Raw genomic sequence first — 25,932 nt, 5'->3', positions numbered from 1 at the left:
ATAGGTATATACATGTAAAGACTAAAGTATTCCTATTTGAGTTATTCACATTATATAATGTTTTCTCCTGTGTTAGACTGTAATCACACTGAGTAACGCTGACGTTTTTTGTGCTTATTTTTGCACATAGCGCCGCGTTAACGCCGCGTAGCCCCGCGTTAACGCCGGGCAACGGCACCGCAAAATAGCGTGGCGTTAACGCGGCGTTAACGCGGCGCTATGTGCAAAAATAAGCATAAAAAACGTCAGCGTTAGAGATGAGCGAACAGTGTTCTATCGAACACATGTTCGATCGGATATCAGGGTGTTCGCCATGTTCGAATCGAATCGAACACCACGTGGTAAAGTGCGCCAAAATTCGATTCCCCTCCCACCTTCCCTGGCGCCTTTTTTGCACCAATAACAGCGCAGGGGAGGTGGGACAGGAACTACGACACTGGGGGCATTGAAAAAAATTGGAAAAAGTCATTGGCTGCCGAAATCAGGTGACCTCCATTTTAGACGAATAGTGGATTTCAAATCCGGGTCATATGAGAATGTGAACTTTGTGACTATGAGACAGGGATAGCTGTACAGGCAGGGATAGCTAGGGATAACCTTTATTTAGGGGGGAATGTTATTAAAAATAACTTTTTGGGGCTCTATCGGGTGTGTAATTGTGATTTTTGTGAGATAAACTTTTTCCCATAGGGATGCATTGGCCAGCGCTGATTGGCCGAATTCCGTACTCTGGCCAATCAGCGCTGGCCAATGCATTCTATTAGCTTGATGAAGCAGAGTGTGCACAAGGGTTCAAGCGCACCCTCGGCTCTGATGTAGCAGAGCCGAGGCTGCACAAGGGTTCAAGCGCACCCTCGGCTCTGATGTAGGAGAGCCGAGGGTGCACTTGAACCCTTGTGCACCCTCAGCTCTGCTACATCAGAGCCGAGGGTGCGCTTGAACCCTTGTGCACACTCTGCTTCATCAAGCTAATAGAATGCATTGGCCAGCGCTGATTGGCCAATGTATTCTATTAGCCTGATGAAGTAGAGCTGAATGTGTGTGCTAAGCACACACATTCAGCTCTACTTCATCGGGCTAATAGAATGCATTGGCCAGCGCTGATTGGCCAGAGTACGGAACTCGACCAATCAGCGCTGGCTCTGCTGGAGGAGGCGGAGTCTAAGATCGCTCCACACCAGTCTCCATTCAGGTCCGACCTTAGACTCCGCCTCCTCCGGCAGAGCCAGCGCTGATTGGCCGAAGGCTGGCCAATGCATTCCTATGCGAATGCAGAGACTTAGCAGTGCTGAGTCAGTTTTGCTCAACTACACATCTGATGCACACTCGGCACTGCTACATCAGATGTAGCAATCTGATGTAGCAGAGCCGAGGGTGCACTAGAACCCCTGTGCAAACTCAGTTCACGCTAATAGAATGCATTGGCCAGCGCTGATTGGCCAATGCATTCTATTAGCCCGATGAAGTAGAGCTGAATGTGTGTGCTAAGCACACACATTCAGCACTGCTTCATCAAGCCAATACAATGCATTAGCCAGTGCTGATTGGCCAGAGTACGGAATTCGGCCAATCAGCGCTGGCCAATGCATTCTATTAGCCCGATGAAGTAGAGCTGAATGTGTGTGCTAAGCACACACATTCAGCACTGCTTCATCAAGCCAATACAATGCATTAGCCAGTGCTGATTGGCCAGAGTACGGAATTCGGCCAATCAGCGCTGGCTCTGCTGGAGGAGGCGGAGTCTAAGGTCGGACCTGAATGGAGACTGGTGTGGAGCGATCTTAGACTCCGCCTCCTCCAGCAGAGCCAGCGCTGATTGGTCGAGTTCCGTACTCTGGCCAATCAGCGCTGGCCAATGCATTCTATTAGCCCGATGAAGTAGAGCTGAATGTGTGTGCTTAGCACACACATTCAGCTCTACTTCATCAGGCTAATAGAATACATTGGCCAATCAGCGCTGGCCAATGCATTCTATTAGCTTGATGAAGCAGAGTGTGCACAAGGGTTCAAGCGCACCCTCGGCTCTGATGTAGCAGAGCCGAGGCTGCACAAGGGTTCAAGTGCACCCTCGGCTCTCCTACATCAGAGCCGAGGGTGCGCTTGAACCCTTGTGCAGCCTCGGCTCTGCTACATCAGAGCCGAGGGTGCGCTTGAACCCTTGTGCACACTCTGCTTCATCAAGCTAATAGAATGCATTGGCCAGCACTGATTGGCCAGAGTACGGAATTCGGCCAATCAGCGCTGGCCAATGCATTCTATTAGCCCGATGAAGTAGAGCTGAATGTGTGTGCTAAGCACACACATTCAGCACTGCTTCATCACGCCAATACAATGCATTAGCCAGTGCTGATTGGCCAGAGTACGGAATTCGGCCAATCAGCGCTGGCTCTGCTGGAGGAGGCGGAGTCTAAGATCGCTCCACACCAGTCTCCATTCAGGTCCGACCTTAGACTCCGCCTCCTCCAGCAGAGCCAGCGCTGATTGGCCGAATTCCGTACTCTGGCCAATCAGCACTGGCTAATGCATTGTATTGGCTTGATGAAGCAGTGCTGAATGTGTGTGCTTAGCACACACATTCAGCTCTACTTCATCGGGCTAATAGAATGCATTGGCCAATCAGCGCTGGCCAATGCATTCTATTAGTGTGAACTGAGTTTGCACAGGGGTTCTAGTGCACCCTCGGCTCTGCTACATCAGATTGCTACATCTGATGTAGCAGTGCCGAGTGTGCATCAGATGTGTAGTTGAGCAAAACTGACTCAGCACTGCTAAGTCTGCATTCGCATAGGAATGCATTGGCCAGCCTTCGGCCAATCAGCGCTGGCTCTGCCGGAGGAGGCGGAGTCTAAGGTCGGACCTGAATGGAGACTGGTGTGGAGCGATCTTAGACTCCGCCTCCTCCAGCAGAGCCAGCGCTGATTGGCCGAATTCCGTACTCTGGCCAATCAGCACTGGCTAATGCATTGTATTGGCTTGATGAAGCAGTGCTGAATGTGTGTGCTTAGCACACACATTCAGCTCTACTTCATCGGGCTAATAGAATGCATTGGCCAATCAGCGCTGGCCAATGCATTCTATTAGCGTGAACTGAGTTTGCACAGGGGTTCTAGTGCACCCTCGGCTCTGCTACATCAGATTGCTACATCTGATGTAGCAGTGCCGAGTGTGCATCAGATGTGTAGTTGAGCAAAACTGACTCAGCACTGCTAAGTCTGCATTCGCATAGGAATGCATTGGCCAGCCTTCGGCCAATCAGCGCTGGCTCTGCCGGAGGAGGCGGAGTCTAAGGTCGGACCTGAATGGAGACTGGTGTGGAGCTATCTTAGACTCCGCCTCCTCCAGCAGAGCCAGCGCTGATTGGTCGAGTTCCGTACTCTGGCCAATCAGCACTGGCCAATGCATTTCTATGGGGAAAAGTTAGCTTGCGAAAATCGCAAACTGACAGGGATTTCCATGAAATAAAGTGACTTTTATGCCCCCAGACATGCTTCCCCTGCTGTCCCAGTGTCATTCCAGGGTGTTGGTATCATTTCCTGGGGTGTCATAGTGGACTTGGTGACCCTCCAGACACGAATTTGGGTTTCCCCCTTAACGAGTTTATGTTCCCCATAGACTATAATGGGGTTCGAAACCCATTCGAACACTCGAACAGTGAGCGGCTGTTCGAATCGAATTTCGAACCTCGAACATTTTAGTGTTCGCTCATCTCTAGTCAGCGTTACTCAGTGTGAATACAGTCTTACATTGTATTTTCTTTCCAGGATTACCTGGTTAATATTACGGAAGAGTTTTTGGAGTTCATTTCTGAGGGTGCACTTGCTATTGAAGTCTGGGGACATAGATGCGCTGGAAATGGAAGATCGTTGTGGGAGATAGATTCTCTTCATGCAAAATCTAGAACATTACGAGACAGGTTTGTTTGGGAGAAGCATGTTAGCCAATTGGTATGCATCATGCTACCATGTCATGTTTTTAGTGTCCTTCTCTGAAAAGCTACAAGTCAAAAGGGGTTTTTTGGGACTTGTATATTGATTAGCTATCCTTGGGATATATTATTGGTGGGTATCTGAAAACTGGGACTCTTGCTGATCAGCTGCTTGAAAAGACCACTGTGCTCATAAGCCTCTTCTTTTTGCCAATGTCACATTCATTGGTGACCTGGTAATGCTGCAGATCAGTTCCATTCAAGCTGCAATACCAAGCATAATCTCTACAATATGCTGTGCTTAAAATTCAGTAAAGAGGTCACAGCTCACATCCAAATGCTGTGACCTCTGCAACCAACTGATCTGTCCCATATAATAAGAATTTGTCATTAATATACAACTCCTGGTTTACCGTATTTTCCGGACTATAAGGCGCACATAAAAACCTACAATTTCCTCAGAAATCGTAAGTGCGGCTTATAGTCCGGTGCGCCTTATATATGGATGGAAGCGGCGGCAAAGTCTGCGTGCCGCTTCCATACATACATAAAAGGCACCGTAAGGGTGCATTCACACTACGGAACGCCGGCGTGTATAACAGCTGTACACGCCGGCGTTACAGCAGGGCTGCCGGACACTTCCTATTCATTTCTATGGGAGCCGGCATGCGAGCGCTCCCCATAGAAATGAATGGACAGACACTTCCCATTCATTTCTATGGGAGCCGGCATGCGAGCGCTCCCCATAGAAATGAATGGACAGACACTTCCCATTCATTTCTATGGGAGCCGGCATGCGAGCGCTCCCCATAGAAATGAATGGAAAAAAGCAGTCCTTTCATTTCTATGGGGAGCGCTCGCATGCCGGCTCCCATAGATATGAATGGGAAGTGTCCGGCAGCCCTGCTGTCACGCCGGCGTGAAACAGAACCCTGAAACAGAACGTGAAACTTACCGAGCGGTGCAGGGCGAGCGGTGCAGGGCGGGCGGGCGAGCGGTGCAGGGCGGTCGGGCATTCAGGCCTCCTCTTCCTCCGATGTCCTGACCACTTCCTCCGGCACTCACGAACTGATAATGGCCTGGGCGCATGCGCAATATCATAATCCTTCTACTACGGCTACTGCGCATGCGCCCAGGCCATTATCAGTTAGCGAGCGCCGGAGGAGGAGGACGGAACATCGGAGGAAGAGGAGGCCTGAATGCCCGCCCACCCTGCACCGCTCGGTAAGTTTCACATTCTGTTTCAGGGTTTTATTTTAAAACGGGGAGGGGATAGTTTAATATAACTTTTACGGTTGGGCTCTATCAGCATGATTTTGCTGATAGAGCCCCTCCTCGCCTGCCGAGCGCTTCCAATAGAAGCGGCTGGCACGCGGGGGGTTAAGCGGCCGCTGGCAAAGTCTGCCTGCCGCCGCTTTCAATAACATATAATGCGCACCGGACTGTGCCTTATAGTCCGGTGCGCCTTATAGATGAACCGAGACGGACTATAAGGCGCTCATGGGCATTGCACCTTATAGTCCAGTGCGCCTTATAGTCCGTAAAATACGGTAGTTTTTTCAATGACTATAGTCACAGCTAATAATAATAATGATGGTGATATTAATACTAATCTTTGCTTATACGGCACAAACATACTCTTCAGCATTATACATTTCAAAAGGTACATATATCAATAAAATCAGACTTCACAAAGGAAAACCCCTTTTAAAGACATAACTATAAATGATTTATCTACTTTGAAGTGTAATTTATTAAAAGGAAGGTAGTAATGTTTATTAGAAAAATTTTTCCATTTTATCTCCAGATGGAATGAGGTGACTCGGCGAATAGAAATGTGGATATCAATATATGAGCTTAATGAGAATGGAGAATACATGTCAGTGGAATTACATCAGGCCAAGGATGTGAACACTGGTGGAGTATTCCAGCTTAGACAGGTTAGCTTGCCTGTCTAGATTTTGCTTTTATATAATAATGCAAATGTTTTGGTTATATTCATACATTTATATATATTTTGTTAAAATTTCAGGGTCATTCTCGGAGAGTCCAAGTGACTGTTAAACCTGTGCAAAATTCTGGTACATTACCTCTAATGGTCGAAGCTATCCTTTCAGTCTCAATTGGTTGCATCACTGCCCGATCAACAAAGCTGCAGAGAGGACTGGATAGTTATCAGGTAACTAGTCAGTGACTAAACTAAAATATCTTGGCAGTGGAGGCACCAATTCATAACAGGAATACATTGTTTGCAAGGCTGGGATGATGTGCTTGGTTCTAGAACTGAGTCCATTAACAACATGCTTTAAAAACCGTTTGATTGTGGGGACCTATAGGAGGTTGTTTAAAGGGGTTGTCCCATGAAAAATGTTACATAAAATTAAATGAAACAAGTAAATTTGAGGGACCTTTGAAGCGTTTTTAAATGCACACAGTGAACAGGCTCCAGATAGTCCAGACAAAACACCAGTAAATAGGATTGTTTGATCTGCCAACAAGCACAAATGGCTCCCTATAGTTTCCTTGTCCAACACCCAGACACAAGTGGCACTTTCATAACACACCCCTGTCCCTGGCTGGACCGTTTCCAGATGCCTAGCACACAAAAATTTGGTATCATGATGCCCATTACATGTCCTGCGATTGACAGCCAGTCACTCTACCCTTTGTTTGAAGTGGTGTTGTGAACGAGATACCTGGACTGTTACTGCGACACTTTGTCCCTACTGCTGGAGTGATGATGTGGGGACCATTACATGTGACATTTGGCCACCACTAGTATTAATAAGAGTCAACACATAACTGAAAGTTCGACAATTTTTGCAGGACATCCTGTGGCCACATGTGTTGTCTCTCATGGCAGGGCTTCCAGCTGTGACACCAGCTTCTTCACCTTACAAATGTACAGGCCCAACAGCAACATATTTGGGCAAAATGTGCCGCAGTATACCATACAGAACCTGTATCTCTCCATGCACAACAATATTTCATCTTGCATTCAGGTTAGAGGTGGCCCAATAGGGTACTAGGGCCTCCTTCCACAGTTTTCACTAATAAACTTATCCTTTTATTGTAATCACTCACATATTTCATTCAATTCCAACAACTCCTTGGTGTGTTCTTTTTTTTTTTTTTTTTTTCTTTTTTATCAATGAATATAAGAGATTTCATAGAATAACCCCTTTAGGCTTCAATACAAAATAGGGAAGCAATTGCTTATATAGTGCTTACGTATTGCCCAATTTCTACAAAAAATCTAAAGATCTTTTACTTTTTTCCATAGTCTATGTAAAAAATGGCTGTATTTTCATTCTAGTAATATTTTAATTTGCATTTGTCAGACAGGCTTTATGCTATAGATGCATTTCTCTGTTTTCCTACAGTTTAGCATTGTGTATGTCACATTATGTTCTGGTACTTATTGCTCCTAGTGCTTTGTTACTATGTCATGAAAGCCATGCATGTCCTGTTTACATCGTGTATTCTCTCCTACCAGAAAGATGATGATGTTGGTGGTGATGATATGGATAGTTACCAGGTATTATTACAGAGGCTGCTTCTGATCCCGAGGCATGGGACACAATTCTGCTCTGCACTACAACTTGGAAAGAGGGAGAGAGATCTTGTGGAGCGCGGGGAAATGTATTTTGGGAGGAGGGCGGGGAAAGCTTATAAAGCTGGGACAGGGAAGCTTTAAACAAATCACTCCTTATTGCCATCACTGAACCATCACCTAAATTGCTTACAGACCAGGTACCATGTATAATGCTATATAATTTACTCACACACATAATAGAGTTTGTCTAGAGGTGGTAAGTCCCATAAGAAAACAATAAACATAGTAATATAATCTAGTGCATATAGACTATGTAGTATTTCTGAAATATGGGTCAGTCTTTGACTCAGTACAGACTGATGAAGGATAATAAAAATGGATTCATAGCCTGCTACATTGAGTTTATCTTTTTTGTAAGGTTGGCCATACATGTAAGATAGCTGTTGGATGAATGATAACTTGTCTAACAGCTATCCTCCCCAATATTTTAGGCTTGCTATTTCAGTAAGTTGTAAGTCATTTGAAGGAAAATATAAGTTAAAGAGGACCTTTCACGTCCTCAGGCACATGCAGTTTTATATACCGCTAGAAAGCTGACAGTATTCTGAATTCAGCGCACTGTCAGCTTTCCCCTTATGTACCCTGGGGTTGGAGATATCAGTGCCGTTAATGATCTCAGCCCACTGTCAGAAGGGCATTCCTGACAGTCTAGCTGGGCTGTGAGGAATACCCTCCTGACAGTATTCGTCCATAACCCTGTACTGAGGGGACGTTCCCTACTGCCCAGCTATGACGCTAAGTTGTGAGGAATGTCCCCTTGACTGTACGATTCCATAGATTAGTAATGGGGGCCGTTCTTCACAACTTGGCGTCCTGGCTGGTCGGTATGGAACCCCCCCCCCCCCCCTCTGATAGTACATGGTTATGGAAAAGTACTGTCAGGAGGGGACGTTCCTCACAGCGCGGATAGACCGTCAGGAATGCCATTCTGACAGTGGGCTGAGATTGGTAATGGCACCGATATCTCTTACCCCAGGGAAACTGAAAAGCTGACAGTGCGCTTTCTAGTCGTATATAAAACCGCATGTGTCTGAGGATATGAAAAGTCCTCTTTAACCTGTCCAATCTTTGATGCTTTCTGATGGAAGACATTGACAGTCACAATTTCCAAATCACATAAACAACCTACAAGTCACAAAGCCCACAATATATGCCTAGTTATACAACACTACATAAAACCTACAGAACCCACAAGCCTAAACAATAGCAATTAATTATAATAAGGAAGTGGTGCTTAATGTTCTGGTATAAACTACAAGATACACTATAAACAAATGGTTAATAAAGTACACATAATATTCTAGGTATACATATGCTTACTTATATAGCGCCATCATATTCCCCAGTGCTTTACAGATATTGTCAGTCACTGTCCCATATAGGGCTCACAATCTAGATGTTCACCAAGACTAGTTGACTGCCCCTGAAAGTATAATTAAGAATACAAAACAATGTTACCTGTTAGTAATGTGAATCTGAATACGTCTAAGTAAGCCACACCACAATTAATCTATTGTGTATGGCCAAATATTTAGGCGATCTATGTTTGGTAAACATGTTACTTAGTCTTCATAAATTGATTGTTATATGGGCAGAAGGTCAGGTCAAATAATTCTACTAGTTTGGTTTTTTTCAACATATATACACTACTGCACTCAAAATGCACCAAGCTTCACTTCAATCTTCACCAGATTCCAGATTGTCATATATTAGCACACAAAAATCAAAATAGGTTGGGCATACTGCCAATGTATTGTGTCCACCATCAGGAGTATAATGCTTGGGTAGTTCTCTTATTAGAATCTTTATCTACCGTTCTTGCTTCATTCCAGAACATTAGGCAATACTACCCTTAGCTGAACTATCAGTTTTTCTAGGTTGTTGGAAGCTAGAATAAAAAGATGTTACTAAATTACAAACATAAGATACATAGTAATTGCAGAACAATCCAGCATTGATAAAAAGTTCATTTACAACATGACTAATGATAATATGCTTATTCACAATTGCACTAACATATGGCTTAGTACATAATGATGCATTGTTCCATTCCAAGCAGACACCAGTGAGCACAAGGCATGATGCATGATTTGGATTAATATGCATGGAAACAAGTATTCACACATGGACCTGCTGATAATCTTTCGCAAGCAGCTGTGCACAGAACTAATGGTGGAATTGTATTAATTTGGTTTTCTTGGATATCTAAAGGAAAATAGCTGGCTATACATCACTCCAGGCTTTTCTCATTAAACATGTTTTATGTTGTATCCCAGACAACAAGCTTATATTTATTCTTGCGTTAAACTTTGTTTCTTTTTAGACGTCTTTTACATCTGATTGATATGTATCAATATGTATGATATGAATCATTCCAAAATTTTAATTTTAAAAGTCCAATCCTTTTTAGAATCTTTTTTCATTCCCTTTTCCTATTTTTTTTTAAAAAGCAACATAAAACTGTTTAATGATATCACTTCTTAATTCTCACTTAATTCATATGACAGAAGTTTAAATGGAAAGCTTGGAAGCCACAGTTTTTTAAGTGTACTGTATATATATTTTGTATCTTTACAACAGGAGGAGGATTTAAATTGCGTCCGTGAGAGGTGGTCAGATGCACTGATAAAGCGTAAAGAGTACCTGGATGAACATATTCAGAAAATCATCAATAAGCAAGGTTTATATGTTTCTTTCTTTGCATGTTTTCACATATGTGCGGTGTTTCCAGGAATTAAGAATAAAATAGACAGTCCTGACTTATGATGTCCATTTTTCCCATTGTGACATATGGATACCATAGTTTGGGATTCACCCCTATGTGCCAACTCATTCTGTATATGCGGGTCTGGTCTGATGATTCAAACCATCCTTGTCCTGCATGGATAACCATTGATCTGATTTGCTGCCATGTAATACTACACTGTAAGTAATTTAGGAAGTTAACTATTCGACATGGATGAATAAACAATTAATACCATTACCCCTATTTGATTTTCACACAGAACCTGTCTCTTCTTCATGTGTTCTAACTATTTAGCAAAGTAACATTGGGACCAATATCGTCACCTACAGCCCAAATCCCAGCATGCATATGGTCCGACCATGGCTCGTTTCTTGTGCCTTTAATTCAGATCAATTTGAAAGGGAAGAAGGGGACTCCTGTGGCTTTTGCATAAAGCTTCAAAAGCCATGTTTCAAAGAGTCATGTCTTCAGCACAGGTGGTCTTTTGGCACATGCAAATCTAATAATACGGGAGATCCTCCTCTATATAAGCAGGATTGTTTATCCTGTGCATTGATTGCACTTATACAGTTTTTATTACTCTATATAACCCCTTCTAAATAACGCACCATTTATTGCACTATTGTTCAACATGTTGTGTCAGAGATGACTAGTCTTAAAAATCTCTGTTTTATAATGTCTGAGATATCCACCCTCACATTCTCTACATGTTACACAGTCCCGTACTCAGTAACATGGCAGAAACGGCTCTCAATACAGAAAAAATGGAAAGAGTGAAAAAATGCAGGATTTCACAGAAAGGATTATATAACAAAAGGTGCTGAGACTGTAGTGTAACAAAATAGTTGCAAACTACTGTATAATAACCCATAATATCAAACAATAATAACTTCTTAAGAGTTGTGCAAAGCACATTCATACAATATAAGTACAAGGATAGAATAAATGTATATCATCTACTGACTCGTACAGACCAAAACTACCTGCCCCAATGTATGTTTCACTCTCAAGATACTTCCAGGGGTCAAACAATAGCAGTGTGATGTTCAGCTCTGTAAACTTATACCATTTCAGTGTGTAGCAGTGTAGTGACAGGCTGTATAGTCAAGCATGAGATTTTAATAAGAACAAAGTGAAGATACCTGGTGGAGGAAAGAGATGTAAAGTACAGCTTTTAGCATGCCATGCAGCACACATCTCTGTATCCTAAGGAGGATGATAGAGATTGTATCATGTGACTCATGAACTAACTGAACGGAATGAACTGCTGAACTAGAAACAATCCTGAAAGTCTAACTCAGTCAGATACATATGGATGAGCACAACCGTGACACCTACTGTAGTTTAATGGTACAGACCTATGGTCAATGTGTATGAGAGGCCTGAAAAGCAGTGCTGCAGCACCTGGCATATTTGGCACAGAGTAGACTGAACCTCTGGACTAACAAGATACTGATTTTATCACAAACCAGTTGAGTTGTATGAAGCTACATACGCAGAGTTTCTCACTAACATGAAAGAGATCACCCACTTTGCTTTTCCAGCATTAGGAACTAAAAGGCAAGTCTTCAGGAAGGGCTGGTATTATGAATGAAGTCTGCAGGAGGGGCTAGTATTATGAATGAATTCTGCGGGAGATGCTGGTATTATGAATGAAGTCTGTGGGAAGGGCTGGTATTATGAATGAAGTCTGTGGGAAGGGCTGGTATGATGAATGAAGTCTGTGGGAAGGGCTAGCATTATGAATGAAGTCTGTGGGAAGGGCTGGTATTATGAATGAAGTCTGTGGGAAGGGCTGGTATGATGAATGAAGTCTGTGGGAAGGGCTGGTATGATGAATGAAGTCTGTGGGAAGGGCTAGCATTATGAATGAAGTCTGTGGGAAGGGCTGGTATGATGAATGAAGTCTGTGGGAACGGCTGGTATTATGAATGAAGTCTGTGGGAAGGGCTGGTATGATGAATGAAGTCTGTGGGAAGGGCTAGCATTATGAATGAAGTCTGTGGGAAGGGCTGGTATGATGAATGAAGTCTGAGGGAAGGGCTGGTATGATGAATGAAGTCTGTGGGAAGAGCTAGCATTATGAATGAAGTCTGTGGGAAGGGCTGGTATGATGAATGAAGTCTGTGGGAAGGGCTGGTATGATGAATGAAGTCTGTGGGAAGGGCTAGCATTATGAATGAAGTCTGTGGGAAGGGCTGGTATTATGAATAGAGATGAGCGAACACTAAAATGTTCGAGGTTCGAAATTCGATTCGAACAGCCGCTCACTGTTCGAGTGTTCGAACGGGTTTCGAACCCCATTATAGTCTATGGGGAACATATACTCGTTAAGGGGGAAACCCAAATCCGTGTCTGGAGGGTCACCAAGTCCACTATGACACCCCAGGAAATGATACCAACACCCTGGAATGACACTGGGACAGCAGGGGAAGCATGTCTGGGGGCATAAAAGTCACTTTATTTCATGGAAATCCCTGTCAGCTTGCGATTTTCGCAAGCTAACTTTTCCCCATAGGAATGCATTGGACAGCGCTGATTGGCCAGAGTACGGAATTCGATCAATCAGCGCTGGCTCTGCTGGAGGAGGCGGAGTCTAAGATCGCTCCACACCAGTCTCCATTCAGGTCCGACCTTAGACTCCGCCTCCTCCGGCAGAGCCAGCGCTGATTGGCCGAAGGCTGGCCAATGCATTCCTATGGGTATGCAGAGACTTAGCAGTGCTGAGCCAGTTCTGCTCAACTACACCGTGTGCCGGTCAGCCCATCAGATGTAGCAGAGCCGAGAGTGCACTAGAACCCTTATGCACACTCGGCTCTGCTACATCTGAATGCATTGGCCAGCCTTCGGCCAATCAGCGCTGGCTCTGCCGGAGGAGGCGGAGTCTAAGGTCGGACCTGAATGGAGACTGGTGTGGAGCGATCTTAGACTCCGCCTCCTCCAGCAGAGCCAGCGCTGATTGGTCGAATTCCGTACTCTGGCCAATCAGCGCTGGCCAATGCATTCCTATGGGAATGCAGAGACTTAGCAGTGTTGAGCCAGTTCTGCTCAACTACACCGTGTGCCGGTCAGCCCATCAGATGTAGCAGAGCCGAGTGTGCATAAGGGTTCTAGTGCACCCTCGGCTCTGCTACATCTGATGGGCTGACCGGCACACGGTGTAGTTGAGCAGAACTGGCTCAGCACTGCTAAGTCTCTGCATTCCCATAGGAATGCATTGGCCAGCCTTCGGCCAATCAGCGCTGGCTCTGCCGGAGGAGGCGGAGTCTAAGGTCGGACCTGAATGGAGACTGGTGTGGAGCGATCTTAGACTCCGCCTCCTCTAGCAGAGCCAGCGCTGATTGGTCGAATTCCGTACTCTGGCCAATCAGCGCTGGCCAATGCATTCCTATGGAAAAAAGTTTATGTCACAAAAATCACAATTACACACCCGATAGAACCCCAAAAAGTTATTTTTAATAACATTCCTATCTAAATAAAGGTTATCCCTAGCTATCCCTGCCTGTACAGCTATCCCTGTCTCTTAGTCACAAAGTTCACATTCTCATATGACCCGGATTTGAAATCCACTATTCGTCTAAAATGGAGGTCACCTGATTTCGGCAGCCAATGACTTTTTCCGATTTTTTTTCGATGCCTCCGGTGTCGTAGTTCCTGTCCCACCTCCCCTGCGCTGTTATTGGTGCAAAAAAAGCGCCAGGGAAGGTGGGAGGGGAATCAAATTTTTTTGGAGTTTGCCACGTGATGTTCGATTCGAATCTAACACATCGAACAGCCTGATATCCGATCGAACATGTGTTCGATAGAACACTGTTCGCTCATCTCTAATTATGAATGAAGTGTGCAGGAGAGGCTGGTGTTATGAATGAAGTCTGTGGGAGATTCTGGTATTATGAATGAAGTCTGTGGGAAGGGCTGGTATTATGAATGAAGTCTGCGGGAGATGCTGGTATTATGAATGAAGTCTGTGGGAAGGGCTGGTATTATGAATGAAGTCTGTGAAGGCTGGTATTATGAACGAAGTCTGCGGGAGATGCTGGTATTATGAATGAAGTCTGTGGGAAGGGCTGGTATTATGATTCCCATTCTCTTCTCCTACATACTTTAGTTCATTTTGCTAGAAATGTGGACAAGATGAATTAGTTCAAAGTGAGCTAATCTTCATATTAACTAATAGTTCATGAACTACCCACTAATTCTCTTGACTCGGTCCTCTATATTTCAATACTGGGAGATCACTCTTATTTTGATTTCCCATTTCGAAAAAAAAAAAAATTAGCAGATTTATTATTTTGGATGCCAGTTGACTCTGGTGGAAAATGCTCCAAAATCTGCTGTATTATGTTGGTATGGTTTATGGCAAAATTTTCACTGCAAAATGCACCACAAAAATTTTGCAACAAAAATAATTTCAAATGGAGGCAGATGATTCATTTTCTGGTAGCTGAAAATAAAATCAGCTAACAGTAAGAAAAGCATCCTGCTTGATATATAGGCACATTCTGCCCAAAACTCCCATTGAAGTGAATGGGAGTAATTTTCTGCGGGGGGATTTTGCGTTGGGGATGCCATTGTAAAATCCGCTATGTGAACCTAGCCTAAACATGCATCCAGCATCATCCTATGAGATAAGTAGACAGGCAGTCTCAAAATGTGCCACACTTTATTTTACATTGTTTAACTAGTTTGTAAGTATTTGGAACTATGTAGCATAAATAAGTGTGTTTCTTGCAGAAAAGACTGAGGATGATATTGAGAGGGAAGCCCGATTAGTCGAGCAGTGGGTTGGCCTAACTGAAGAGAGGAATGCAGTTCTAGTCCCATCTCCTGGAAGTGGCATTCCTGGAGCTCCAGCAAACTGGTAAGGGTTTGTTGTATTGCTTATAAAATGTAATTGTTCATTATCTATACTTATTCATGGGGAACTTACCAAGTCCAGTTATGATATATCACCTCCAACTAAGTGCAAATAGCAATAAGCTAAGGTATCTTACTATATTTTTCCATAATGATTTTGAGCTCCATCTATTATCAGTACAGGGATAATATTAAAAATAGAGGGGAAAAATGTTACAGCAAAATCATCAATAAAATATGTCAAAATCCTAATCCTATGTTTACTGCACATGTTCAATTTGTTTATGAAATTTATGATTTTTACATCCCATGATTTCTTTTGTCATCTGTGCAGGACTCCACCTGCTGGAATGGAGGCGCACATCCCCGTTCTCTTCCTAGATCTTAATGGTGAGATCACTTCTATTCATGCTCCTCTCACTATTTTATTTTTGCTTTTCCTGTTTTTATTCTGGTAAGAATAGGAAATAAAACAATGGTTATTGATGTCCTTAGATTTTAGATTTACTGATCTTGTCCTGGGTCACACAGTTGTCTACAGATCATAACCCTATGAGATATAGTAATGTCAGTCCTTTTAATGCTTTCATTAAGAAGTCATTGACAGCAAGAATTATGTAGTACTAACCTCTGCCCGAAACTTAGTCTGCGTGTTGTTGGCGTCGATGATCTGCCTATATTCAGCAAATTGCTGCCGTCCATGGTTTGCCTGGTCCGGCGTTTCGGCAGCTCTTAAGCTGTCCTGCTGCTGAACTTGTTCCTCATGCCATGCCTGTGATTGTTTTGGCATCTCAGCAGCTCACAGGGCACCATATAATGAGCGTGTTGTTGGCGTCAATGAACCACCTGCTCTGGCGTTTTGGCAGCTGTTAAGTTGGCCTGCCGTTGAACTCACTCGTCGCACTGTGCCCGTAATTGTTCCAGCATCTCAGCAGCTTGCTGGGACACCATATAATGAGCGTATTGTTGGCACCGATGATCCCCCTCAGCTCCACTTGAGGAGAACTCTGTTGACTTCTGGCTACGTTCATAGCTGTCATTGTTTTAGAATTTTGCAACAAATTAGATTTTCTTTTTCCCGGCATGTTTAAAAGTAGCAAACTGCCAATTTGGATTAAAGTTGTTTTCCCATCCAGTGTGTCAGCATGTTGCCTGGAGCAGATCAGATAATATGCAAATGCATGTACAGAATGGACAGAGGGTTAGCTGAGTGTTTTACATACAGAGATAGCAGAGCAGCTTTATCAGCAATCTCCAATTAACGGTAAGCTGCTTATTTCATTCAAATCCGTTCAGCCGTTTTTGCGTGATTGAGGAACAAACATCCAAACACGCAAACTTTCACATTTATAATATTAGCAGGATAGGATGTTGAGCTATACTGTATACTGTAAATAAAAATGAAACCTGTAGAACTTTTTAATGCAATGGGATATCTAAGAATCTTCCTGATTCTATTGCAAAACATATTTACTATGGTCCATGTAAAAACCAGAATATTTATACTGATGAGAATTTGTACCTGTGACTTGAATATTTTATTCTTTGTTTAAAAAAACGTCACCTTTATTTCTATTTTTTTCCATTTCATTTGTCTTTTTTTTTTCTTCAATAAAGCTGATGACCTGAGCGCCAATGAACAGCTTGTGGGCTCACATGCAGCGGGTGTCAACTCAATATTACCAAAGGAGCATGGTAGTCAGTTTTACTACCTGCCAATCATCAAGCACAGTGATGAAGAGGTAACATATATGTATGAGTGTATTTATGTGTCTACTCTTTAGATGGGCAAGAAATGTGCAGGTGGGATAAAGACCAAAAATGCTGAGGCTGACTGTCAAAATATAGGTTATGTCCTATTTTGATTGATTATGTGCAGATATACAACTTTTCACCTTCTCATTCTGTGGGCTCTCCAGACTCCCCTTTCCTGCCCCTTGGGTCACTGGAGGTGGGATGACAGGAACAGGCTTTCTTTCTGATGTCATTTATACCATCTCCCACCCCTTCCTTTAACACACATACAGAATCAGGAATTAAACCTTTTCATGCTACTCCCCGATATCAAATGAGGGATGCACCCAAACACTCTACTTGCATATTGAGATACCAATTGAAAACTAAGATTGTAGGCTTTAGTATGATACCAAGATCTAAATTTTAATCCTAATATTCTACTCTTGGCGAGTGTATTCATTCATAGAGTATCACATAAGTCTTTCGATGTGAAAAGGTTAAATTGGCTGCCTGTACTGAACTTTTACATAATGTAAACTAATAATGTAACCCTGAGCAGTTTTCCTGGATCATGATGTCAGAACAGTCAGAGCGATACTAGAATCTTCAGCCAATTTGTTCATGGTACAGTGAAACCTCTTTGGGATGACCATTGATAATTGCATTCAATGGAGGGTGGTCTTTTCCAAGAAGGTGTCCATTATTTATAATATATGATGGAACTGAAATCAGGTCTGAATGAGAGGAGTGTGCTTACCAAGAAGTGGCCTTTTTGATAGCTTTCACTGTATACAGACATTAATGATCACCTACTCAAACTCCGCTTGCCACAACATTATATGGAGTATACTGACAAGTTAACAAGCTAGGTGTGCGGGTTGGGATAAAAGGGACTAAAAATCTCTTCACTGACAGACTGGGAATTACATGGGGTCCATATCACTATATTAGCTTAAAGGCCACACATGGTCCTACCAGATAACTTTCTCAAAACTGTCTCATATCATTTAAGTGCCCCCAGACCCAGAAAGAAGCTTTGTGGTAAAATTTTCAATGACAATCCTGTCTTGAGCCTATGTTCCTTTTCTTGACATGGCAGAATTGTCTTACTAATGCTCTCTGGTGTCTTGTAGGTTTCCGCCACAGCTTCTTGGGATTCTGCAATCCATGACTCTGTGCATTTGAACAGAGTGACTCCCCAGAATGAACGCATCTATCTCATTGTGAAGGTTACAGTACAGCTGAGTCATCCTGCTGCTATGGAGCTGGTTCTCCGGAAAAGAATTGCTGTCAATGTATATAATAAGCAGGTAAGTGCTGTGTGTTAACTATTGCATTTTTTCCCCATTTGTTTTACACTAAAAAAGAAATATGATCCCCAAACCAGATGAGCAGTTGTCTCAGACGACCAAGACTGGACCTTCACTTAGGTGTTTTTATTACATGTGGTATTACATGTTCACCATACACAGCTGTACGGTAAAATAGCTAGGCTTTATGAAATGAGGATCTTAGCAAGGTGGTGGGTGACCACAAGATATTGCAATATTTCTGCGGAACCTCAAGCTTTGACTATTTAAAATCAGGAACCTTTTTTTTTTTTGTATCTATATTTTTTGCAGAGCTTTACCCAGAGCTTAAAACGCAGGATGTCTACGAAGAATATTCTGTATACTAGTGGAGTAAGCTATGAAATCGTATCCAATATCCCAAAGGTTAGTTTCTTAATATCTGTTAATAAAGTTTTCATAGAAATAAGATCTATTTATGAGAGCACATCTTCAGAAATACTTTTTTATAAGTCTTTTGGTTTCCTTATAATCAGGCAACAGAAGAGCCTGAAGACAGAGAAACACTAGCTTTGATGGCAGCAAGGAGCGAGTATGAGGCAACATCTGACGGAGAAACATACATTGAAAAATATACGCGTGGTGTGCTGCAGGTGGAGAACATTCTGAGTCTGGAGAGATTAAGGCAGGCAAGTCGCTTCTCAAAGATTAATGAACGTGGGCATGTTTTTGTGTGTTTTTGTTACTTTTCTCAGAATTTTCCAAGAGGATACATCCTTCTGCCTAGACCAAATTGACTCTATCTCATTTTGGGACCGCACAAAACTATTGATGGGTTTCTTTTCCATGTTCACTTTAGTTAGACTTCTTTAGTTTTGCAGATGCACCTAGCATTCAAGCATATTCATTGGCATACTACCTAAACTCATGAGGACTTTATATGATACTCCATCATATAACAATGCTTCTAGGGTAGAATACCTATTGGATTTGTAACAATGTCTGTAAAATGCTGGGGAATATGATGGTGCTATACAATTAAGCAAAATAAATGTGTACAGAAGAAAACATTTTGTGAAATTTAAAATAATTCTCCATGCACCTCTGTGGGCACCCTTTTACAGCTCTGTACTGTATGAAGCTGTAATATGGCTGTGTACATGAGTGCTTACAGGTTGCACTGCATATACCTAATTCTGAATGTTCATATTCTGAACTGTTCATATGGGTTAATCTAACATGTCTTTTTGCTTCCAGGCAGTTACAGTCAAGGAAGCAATTTCTAACAAAACTAAGCACATTCGGAGGAGTCTCAGCACCCCCAATATGCATAATGTAAGTAAGTTTATTCAGTACGCCTGAAAACACCACAGCGGTGCTTCCATTACTTTGAAGAACTGTGATCTACATAGAGATTATTGCAAAAGTTCTGATAATGCGATAAACACATGACAAAAATGTGGCAATCTTCTTTATCTTGGCATATTGTAAGCAGTACATGCTTGTAACATGGTTGTAATAGATTTGACCGTTTCTGGTGTCAGATATAACTTTATGTAAGCTCCAAAGTTCCCGATTCCTGGGCAACACTGTTGTAAATATTTAAAAGCTAAGGGCTAGTTCACAATGAGGCAGATTTCGCCTCAAAATCTGCCTCCATACAATGGTGGTCTATGGAGACTGCTAGCTTTTTTTTTTTCTGCTAGTAGTTTTTTGCTGCTAGCAGAAAAAAAAAAAAAAAAAGCGACATGACCTTTCATCAGGTGGATTCCGCCTGAGGAAAGCAATAGAAGTGAATGGGAGGCGAAAAACGCCTAGCGTTTTTTTTTGCAAAAAAATGCGACCGAAAACGCCTAGCATTTACCAAAAACTGCTCCAGAAAACGCTCCAAAAAACGCCTCCAGGTCAAAAAAACGCTTCCTAGTTAGATAGCATTTTTTTCAGGACCAAAATAAGCCAGGCAGTTTTTACGTGTGAACTAGCCCTTAATGTATCTTTAAGGCCGGGGCCCCATGGGACAGAAACGCCGCGGGAAAAATCGCAGTTTTTTACAGTAAGGGCAAAGATGGATGGGATTATAGAGAATCCCATGCCCACTTTGCGGTAAAAACTGTGGTGCAGACACGCCACAATTTCCAAAAACGCTGCAGTTTTGGAAATTGCAGCATGTCAAGTATACCTACGTAAACGCTGGCAGTTTCCACATAAGTATAATTGTAACGGAAAGTCTGCGGAGGAAAACTCTGTGAACTTTCTGTCTAAAGAGCTGCAGGAAGAACTGTGATGCGTTACTGCCGTGGTTTTTCCCGCTGCACTTTTTTGCTGCGGGACGTCCCGTGAGGCCTTAGCCTAAAGTGCAACTTCCTTTCAATTGAAAGCGGGCAGTAAACTTCCCATTAGCAATGCTGTAACTAAGCAATGCCAGTATACTGTCGGTACACATGTACTCAATGTAATACATAGAACTGAAGCATTTACCAGAAGGTGGAGAGTCACTTTAAATGGCTATATCTCTGGTTTTATACCACCTAGAAAAAGGGCTCTGATCACAAGAAAGCTGGCTATAACAGAATCTGAGATATCACTAGTTAAAAACAAGATACATCCTTCTACCTAGACCTTATAGGCAATAGGCTACAGTCATAAATTTGATTTTATATGCAACATGAACTGCTTGATATTACATTGAAATTCCTGACTATGTTTTTAACTATTGAGATCTCAGATTCTGTTATAACTAGCTTTTTTATGATACCACAGCCATTTTTCTAGGTGGTATAAAACCAAAGATATTTGAAGTGACCATCCTTCCTTCAGTAAATGCTTCAGCTCTGCATATTCCCAATATAACTGTGTATGGACTTTCCTTAGTAACAGCTCAGTTAGAGGGTTGTTAGGGAGAATGTTACAGGCTGTTTTATAAGAAGAAATAATTTAGGGTAATAAAGCACATTACAAAAATGGTCACCAAACATCCCCAACATGATAGCAAAAAAAAAAAGGGAGAGTGCCACATGGCGAATACGCTGCATTTTGACCACAGCGGAAAAGTGGCAATAAAAAGCTGCATATTATAGTACCTGCAAAGTGGCTGGGATTCTGGCTGATCTCATCCATACATTGCAGAAGAAATGCTGTGATGTCAAAAACTGTCCCGTTTTTGTAAATCACATCATGTTAATTATAACTACAGAAACGCTGATAGTTTCCGTATAGGTATAATAGGTAAAACAATTGTTAGGGTGCATGCACACTACGTAACGCCGGGCGTGTATGAGAGCCGTACACGCCGGCATTACGGCAGACTGCCGAACACTTCCCATTCACTTCAATGGGAGCGCTCGTAACAGCGGCGTTTACGAGCGCTCCCATTGAAGTGAATGGGAAGTGTTCGGCAGCCCTGCTGTAACGCCGGGGTGTACGGCTCTCATACACGCCCGGCGTTACGTAGTGTGCATGCACCCTTACAATGTAATTATTTGTGTATAAATAAAATGTGAAGTAGATCTTTATGTCATCCTATGATAACTGTATTCTTTTTAATGGTTATATCCCTGATTTCTAGGTGTCCTCTAGCCGTTTGGATCTGTCTGGCTGTGATGAAGATGACAAAGTAATTATTTTTTTATTTTTTGCAGGAACAGATTTCAGTTAGGGCAGATAATTTTGTGACGTGTTACTGTTTTTAGTGGTTCTAATCCGCAACCAAATTAAGGTGCACATTATGGTCATTGGTGCGGGATATTTCCCAAATTCTGACATACATGTATGTCCTGGGAAGGCTGAACAGTGCCAGTTTTGTCTTCTCACAGAAGTAGAAATAAGCTAGTACATCGCAATTAAAGAGTAAAATGTTAAATGTTACTAAAGAAAACAATTAAAATTAAACCAAAATGTTGCTGCAAAGTAAACCAAGTAGTAAGTGGTTTCAAGTTGGACAAAACTGCATGGTGTTAGTTTACTAATGTTACTAAAGTTAGGAATAGTAAATTTGCACCCCCCTTCCCCCATATTTATTTATCAAACTGTATAGTTGTAAGTATTTCATTTGCGTATATTTTCACTAGGGGTGGTCAGAAAACCAATTGGAAGTTTCTGAATATTCCTCCAGTTACAAAGATGTATCATTCTATGGAAGTCAGCTCAACGAATCGCCTAGAAGAAGAGACACTGTAGGAGGTAATATTAAATCTTAGTATTTATAGCTGTATCATAAACTGCGGCATATGATGATCGGCCAAAAAAAAAGGCAAATGACAACCCAGTCAGACAGACACTCCTTGGATATGCAGTTGTCATCTGGTACAAATATATGTCTGCCCACAGAAAATCGAGGTTTTAGAGCTGTGTGAGTGAGGAAAGAGGCTACAAAGGGTGAAAATGACACTACAAAGCAGAGCTTGTTTACATTGATAGTGTTAATGTAATGATATGTATCACTCCAGACAGGTTTTTTTTATTCAATTTGTGTGATAACTCCTTTAAGTATACTTACCAAAACATTATGTACACTTCACTATGTATGTCAAGAAAGTGAAGGATTTGTCTTCCTTTTTCAGGTGGAGCACCAGAAAGCCCACAGGCCTTAATATCAAGTCCATTCAAAACATTCTCTCCGCACCCACCAAAATTTTTCAAGCCGTTAATGCCTGTAAGAGAAGAGCACAACAGAAAGGTTCCTGTTGAAACTCAGCCATTGCTTAGTCAAGAGGTACGTGCGGGACAGGTGTCTTTTTTTTGTGCCTGGATAGGTGGTTATATACTAACCTGCTACTGAACTAAACATTAACGTATGTCGCATAGGTGCTTATAAGCTGTAGTATGAATAGCAGAAGTGTAGCAAAGCTAAGACTATCTTAGCTACAGACAAGTCACTTTGGACATATTTATTGCGATATCTTGATAACTTTAGTTCAGTGTCTGATCACTGGAGGTTAAATTGTCAAAGGCTCTCTATTCTTTTTATAATAGTAGGGTTTTAGCACTAGTAGTTATCACAATACGCTTTATGATGATTCATAATTTCCGAGGCCTTATTTCAATTTGGTTTTATAATAATATATTTTATATAGGATTAATATGGTTCAGCACTGATTAAATTTTTAGGAAGTTTAAGGAAGATTTACACTTAAAATTGAAATGGCTTCTTGCAGCAAGTCCATGTGGATATTTTTCTGCAAAGTGTGGATGGGTTTAGCCAGAATACCATCCACTTAGCAGGCACTGCAAAAACCACAGTGTTTATTCTATATGGGGCCCGGGCCTAAAGGGGCTTTCCTATCAGTGGGGGTGTAAAGACTCAAATCTCCACCAAACAGGAGAAACAGGAATTTTTTGTCCCCTATTCTGAATGGAGCAGTGATCATGTGGTGATTGATTTCAATGGGAGTGCTTGAGATAGAAAGTACAGTGCTCAGCTGTCCCTCAGCACTCCTGTTGAAATGAATAAAGCAGTGCACGCTCTTGATCACTTTCTGAATGGGGAACAAAAGTCTCTCATTTTCTTGGTGAGTAGGGGTCTGAGTGGTTGGACCCACTTGCCTAGATGGTAAAATCCATTTAAATTCCACTTTGCTTTTTCTTCCTACTAATGTCCCCTGTCCCTTCTCCACCCTTGTTTGGTGAAAATGAACTGAAGACCTGAGTAATCTGAACCAGATGGGTTACTGACAGATTTGTTGCAAAAATGTATGTGACTGAAAATCTGTTGCATACATCTGAACAGTTGTTGTGTTTTACGAATGAGCCAAGTTTTTATTGTGACTACTTTTTGTGCTGTCATGTGACAAGTTCATATACAATACCAATAAGTATTTGGACACGTGTGGTAGATTACAAAAAAAAACGTTTATTCAAAAGGGGTTAACATCCATTGTAAGTTCATTATTTTGAATGTTCCCAAAAGACCTGCACCATCTGTCATTATATCCATCAAAATAATGGCGTGGGACAGATTTGGTGAAAACAGACACTAACGGACAACAGATCAAATCCCATTGAAATCAATGGGATTTTCAACATATTTATTTATTACTTTATTTTTTTAATGTAGATTGTGAGCCCCATATAGAAATCACAATATACATTTTTTCCCTATCAGTATGTCTCTGTAGAATGGTAGGAAGTCCATGCAAACACAGGGAGAACATACAAACTCCTTGCAGATGGTGTTCCTGCATATTTGTGACGTGTCTGTTAACATCTTTGGACAGATGCTAGCACCTTGCACTACTAATGGTAGAGTGAAAGCCCCCTAAGAATAAAAAAGCAGTCACTTACAGGAAACTACAGCATTTATAATTTACTTGAATCGGACAATGTTGCAGTTCCTTGCACAGCAGAATAAGCCAAAGGCTAAAGCCCACCAGTGATATGGTATGGTATATTGCAATTTTACTTGTCGGTTATGACTTGATGCTATGACTGATAGGTGTATACTAGTGATATCAAATATGATTATTAAATGGGATTACTCCTTTAAGTACTGGGCTATTTGCCATTTTATCAGTTGGTTTATTGTGCTGCATTATTTACAATGTGAACTACATGTTTGTAAAGATTTCATACAGTCCTATGAAAAAGTTTGGGCACCCCTATTAATCTTAATCATTTTTAGTTCTAAATATTTTGGTGTTTATAACAGCCATTTCAGTTTGATATTTCTAATAACTGATGGACACAGTAATATTTCAGGATTGAAATGAGTTTTATTGTACTAACAGAAAATGTGCAATATGCATTAAACCAAAATTTGACCGGTGCAAAAGTATGGGCACCTCAACAGAAAAGTGACATTAATATTTAGTAGATCCTCCTTTTGCAAAGATAACAGCCTCTAGTCGCTTCCTGTAGCTTTTAATCAGTTCCTGGATCCTGGATAAAGGTATTTTGGACAAACAATTCAAGTTCAGTTAAGTTAGATGGTCGCCGAGCATGGACAGCCCGCTTCAAATCATCCCACAGATGTTCAATGATATTCAGGTCTGGGGACTGGGATGACCATTCCAGAACATTGTAATTGTTCCTCTGCATGAATGCCTGAGGATTTGGAGCGGTGTTTTGGATCATTGTCTTGCTGAAATATCCATCCCCGGCGTAACTTCAACTTCGTCACTGATTCTTGAACATTATTCTCAAGAATCTGCTGATACTGAGTGGAATCCATGCGACTCTCAACTTTAACAAGATTCCCGATGCCGGCATTGGCCACACAGCCCCAAAGCATGATGGAACCTCCACCAAATTTTACAGTGGGTAGCATGTGTTTTTCTTGGAATGCTGTTTCTTTTTGGACGCCATGCATAACGCCTTTTTTTATAACCAAACAACTCAATTTTTGTTTCCAAAATGAAGCTGCCTTGTCCAAATGTGCTTTTTCATACCTCAGGCAACTCTATTTGTGGCGTACATGCAGAAACGGCTTCTTTCTCATCACTCTCCCATACAGCTTCTATTTGTGCAAAGTGCGCTGTATAGTTGACCGATGCACAGTGACACCATCTGCAGCAAGATGATGCTGCAGCTCTTTGGAGGTGGTCTGTGGATTGTCCTTGACTGTTCTCACCATTCTTCTTCTCTGCCTTTCTGATATTTTTCTTGGCCTGCCACTTCTGGGCTTAACAAGAACTGTCCCTGTGGTCTTCCATTTCCTTACTATGTTCCTCACAGTGGAAACTGACAGGTTAAATCTCTGAGACAACGTTTTTTATCCTTCCCCTGAACAACTATGTTGAACAATCTTTGTTTTCAGATCATTTGAGAG

General features: G+C 42.0%; 1 protein-coding gene across 7 annotated transcripts in view; it reads left to right on the top strand.

The window, feature by feature from the left end:
• KIF13A (kinesin family member 13A) overlaps positions 1–25,932 on the top strand; it is a 167,369-nt gene that overhangs the window by 128,548 nt on the left and 12,889 nt on the right. For 5 of the 7 annotated variants that reach the window (XM_075270884.1, XM_075270885.1, XM_075270890.1 and 2 more), the window contains 15 exons: positions 3,762–3,913; positions 5,733–5,865; positions 5,958–6,104; positions 7,422–7,463; positions 10,122–10,221; positions 15,022–15,148; positions 15,479–15,534; positions 16,762–16,886; positions 18,015–18,191; positions 18,504–18,596; positions 18,707–18,863; positions 19,432–19,505; positions 21,736–21,783; positions 22,238–22,349; positions 22,730–22,881. In XM_075270884.1, the coding sequence (XP_075126985.1) occupies positions 3,762–3,913; positions 5,733–5,865; positions 5,958–6,104; positions 7,422–7,463; positions 10,122–10,221; positions 15,022–15,148; positions 15,479–15,534; positions 16,762–16,886; positions 18,015–18,191; positions 18,504–18,596; positions 18,707–18,863; positions 19,432–19,505; positions 21,736–21,783; positions 22,238–22,349; positions 22,730–22,881 (1,695 nt within the window). The remainder of the gene's footprint in view (positions 1–3,761; positions 3,914–5,732; positions 5,866–5,957; positions 6,105–7,421; positions 7,464–10,121; positions 10,222–15,021; positions 15,149–15,478; positions 15,535–16,761; positions 16,887–18,014; positions 18,192–18,503; positions 18,597–18,706; positions 18,864–19,431; positions 19,506–21,735; positions 21,784–22,237; positions 22,350–22,729; positions 22,882–25,932) is intronic. The other 2 variants (XM_075270888.1, XM_075270891.1) reach the window with 1 other exon arrangement.

The sequence above is a fragment of the Leptodactylus fuscus genome, chromosome 4, assembly GCF_031893055.1.
Source record: "Leptodactylus fuscus isolate aLepFus1 chromosome 4, aLepFus1.hap2, whole genome shotgun sequence".
In the NCBI taxonomy this organism is placed as follows: Eukaryota; Metazoa; Chordata; class Amphibia; order Anura; family Leptodactylidae; genus Leptodactylus; species Leptodactylus fuscus.
This window is presented reverse-complemented; position numbering and strand designations above follow the sequence as displayed.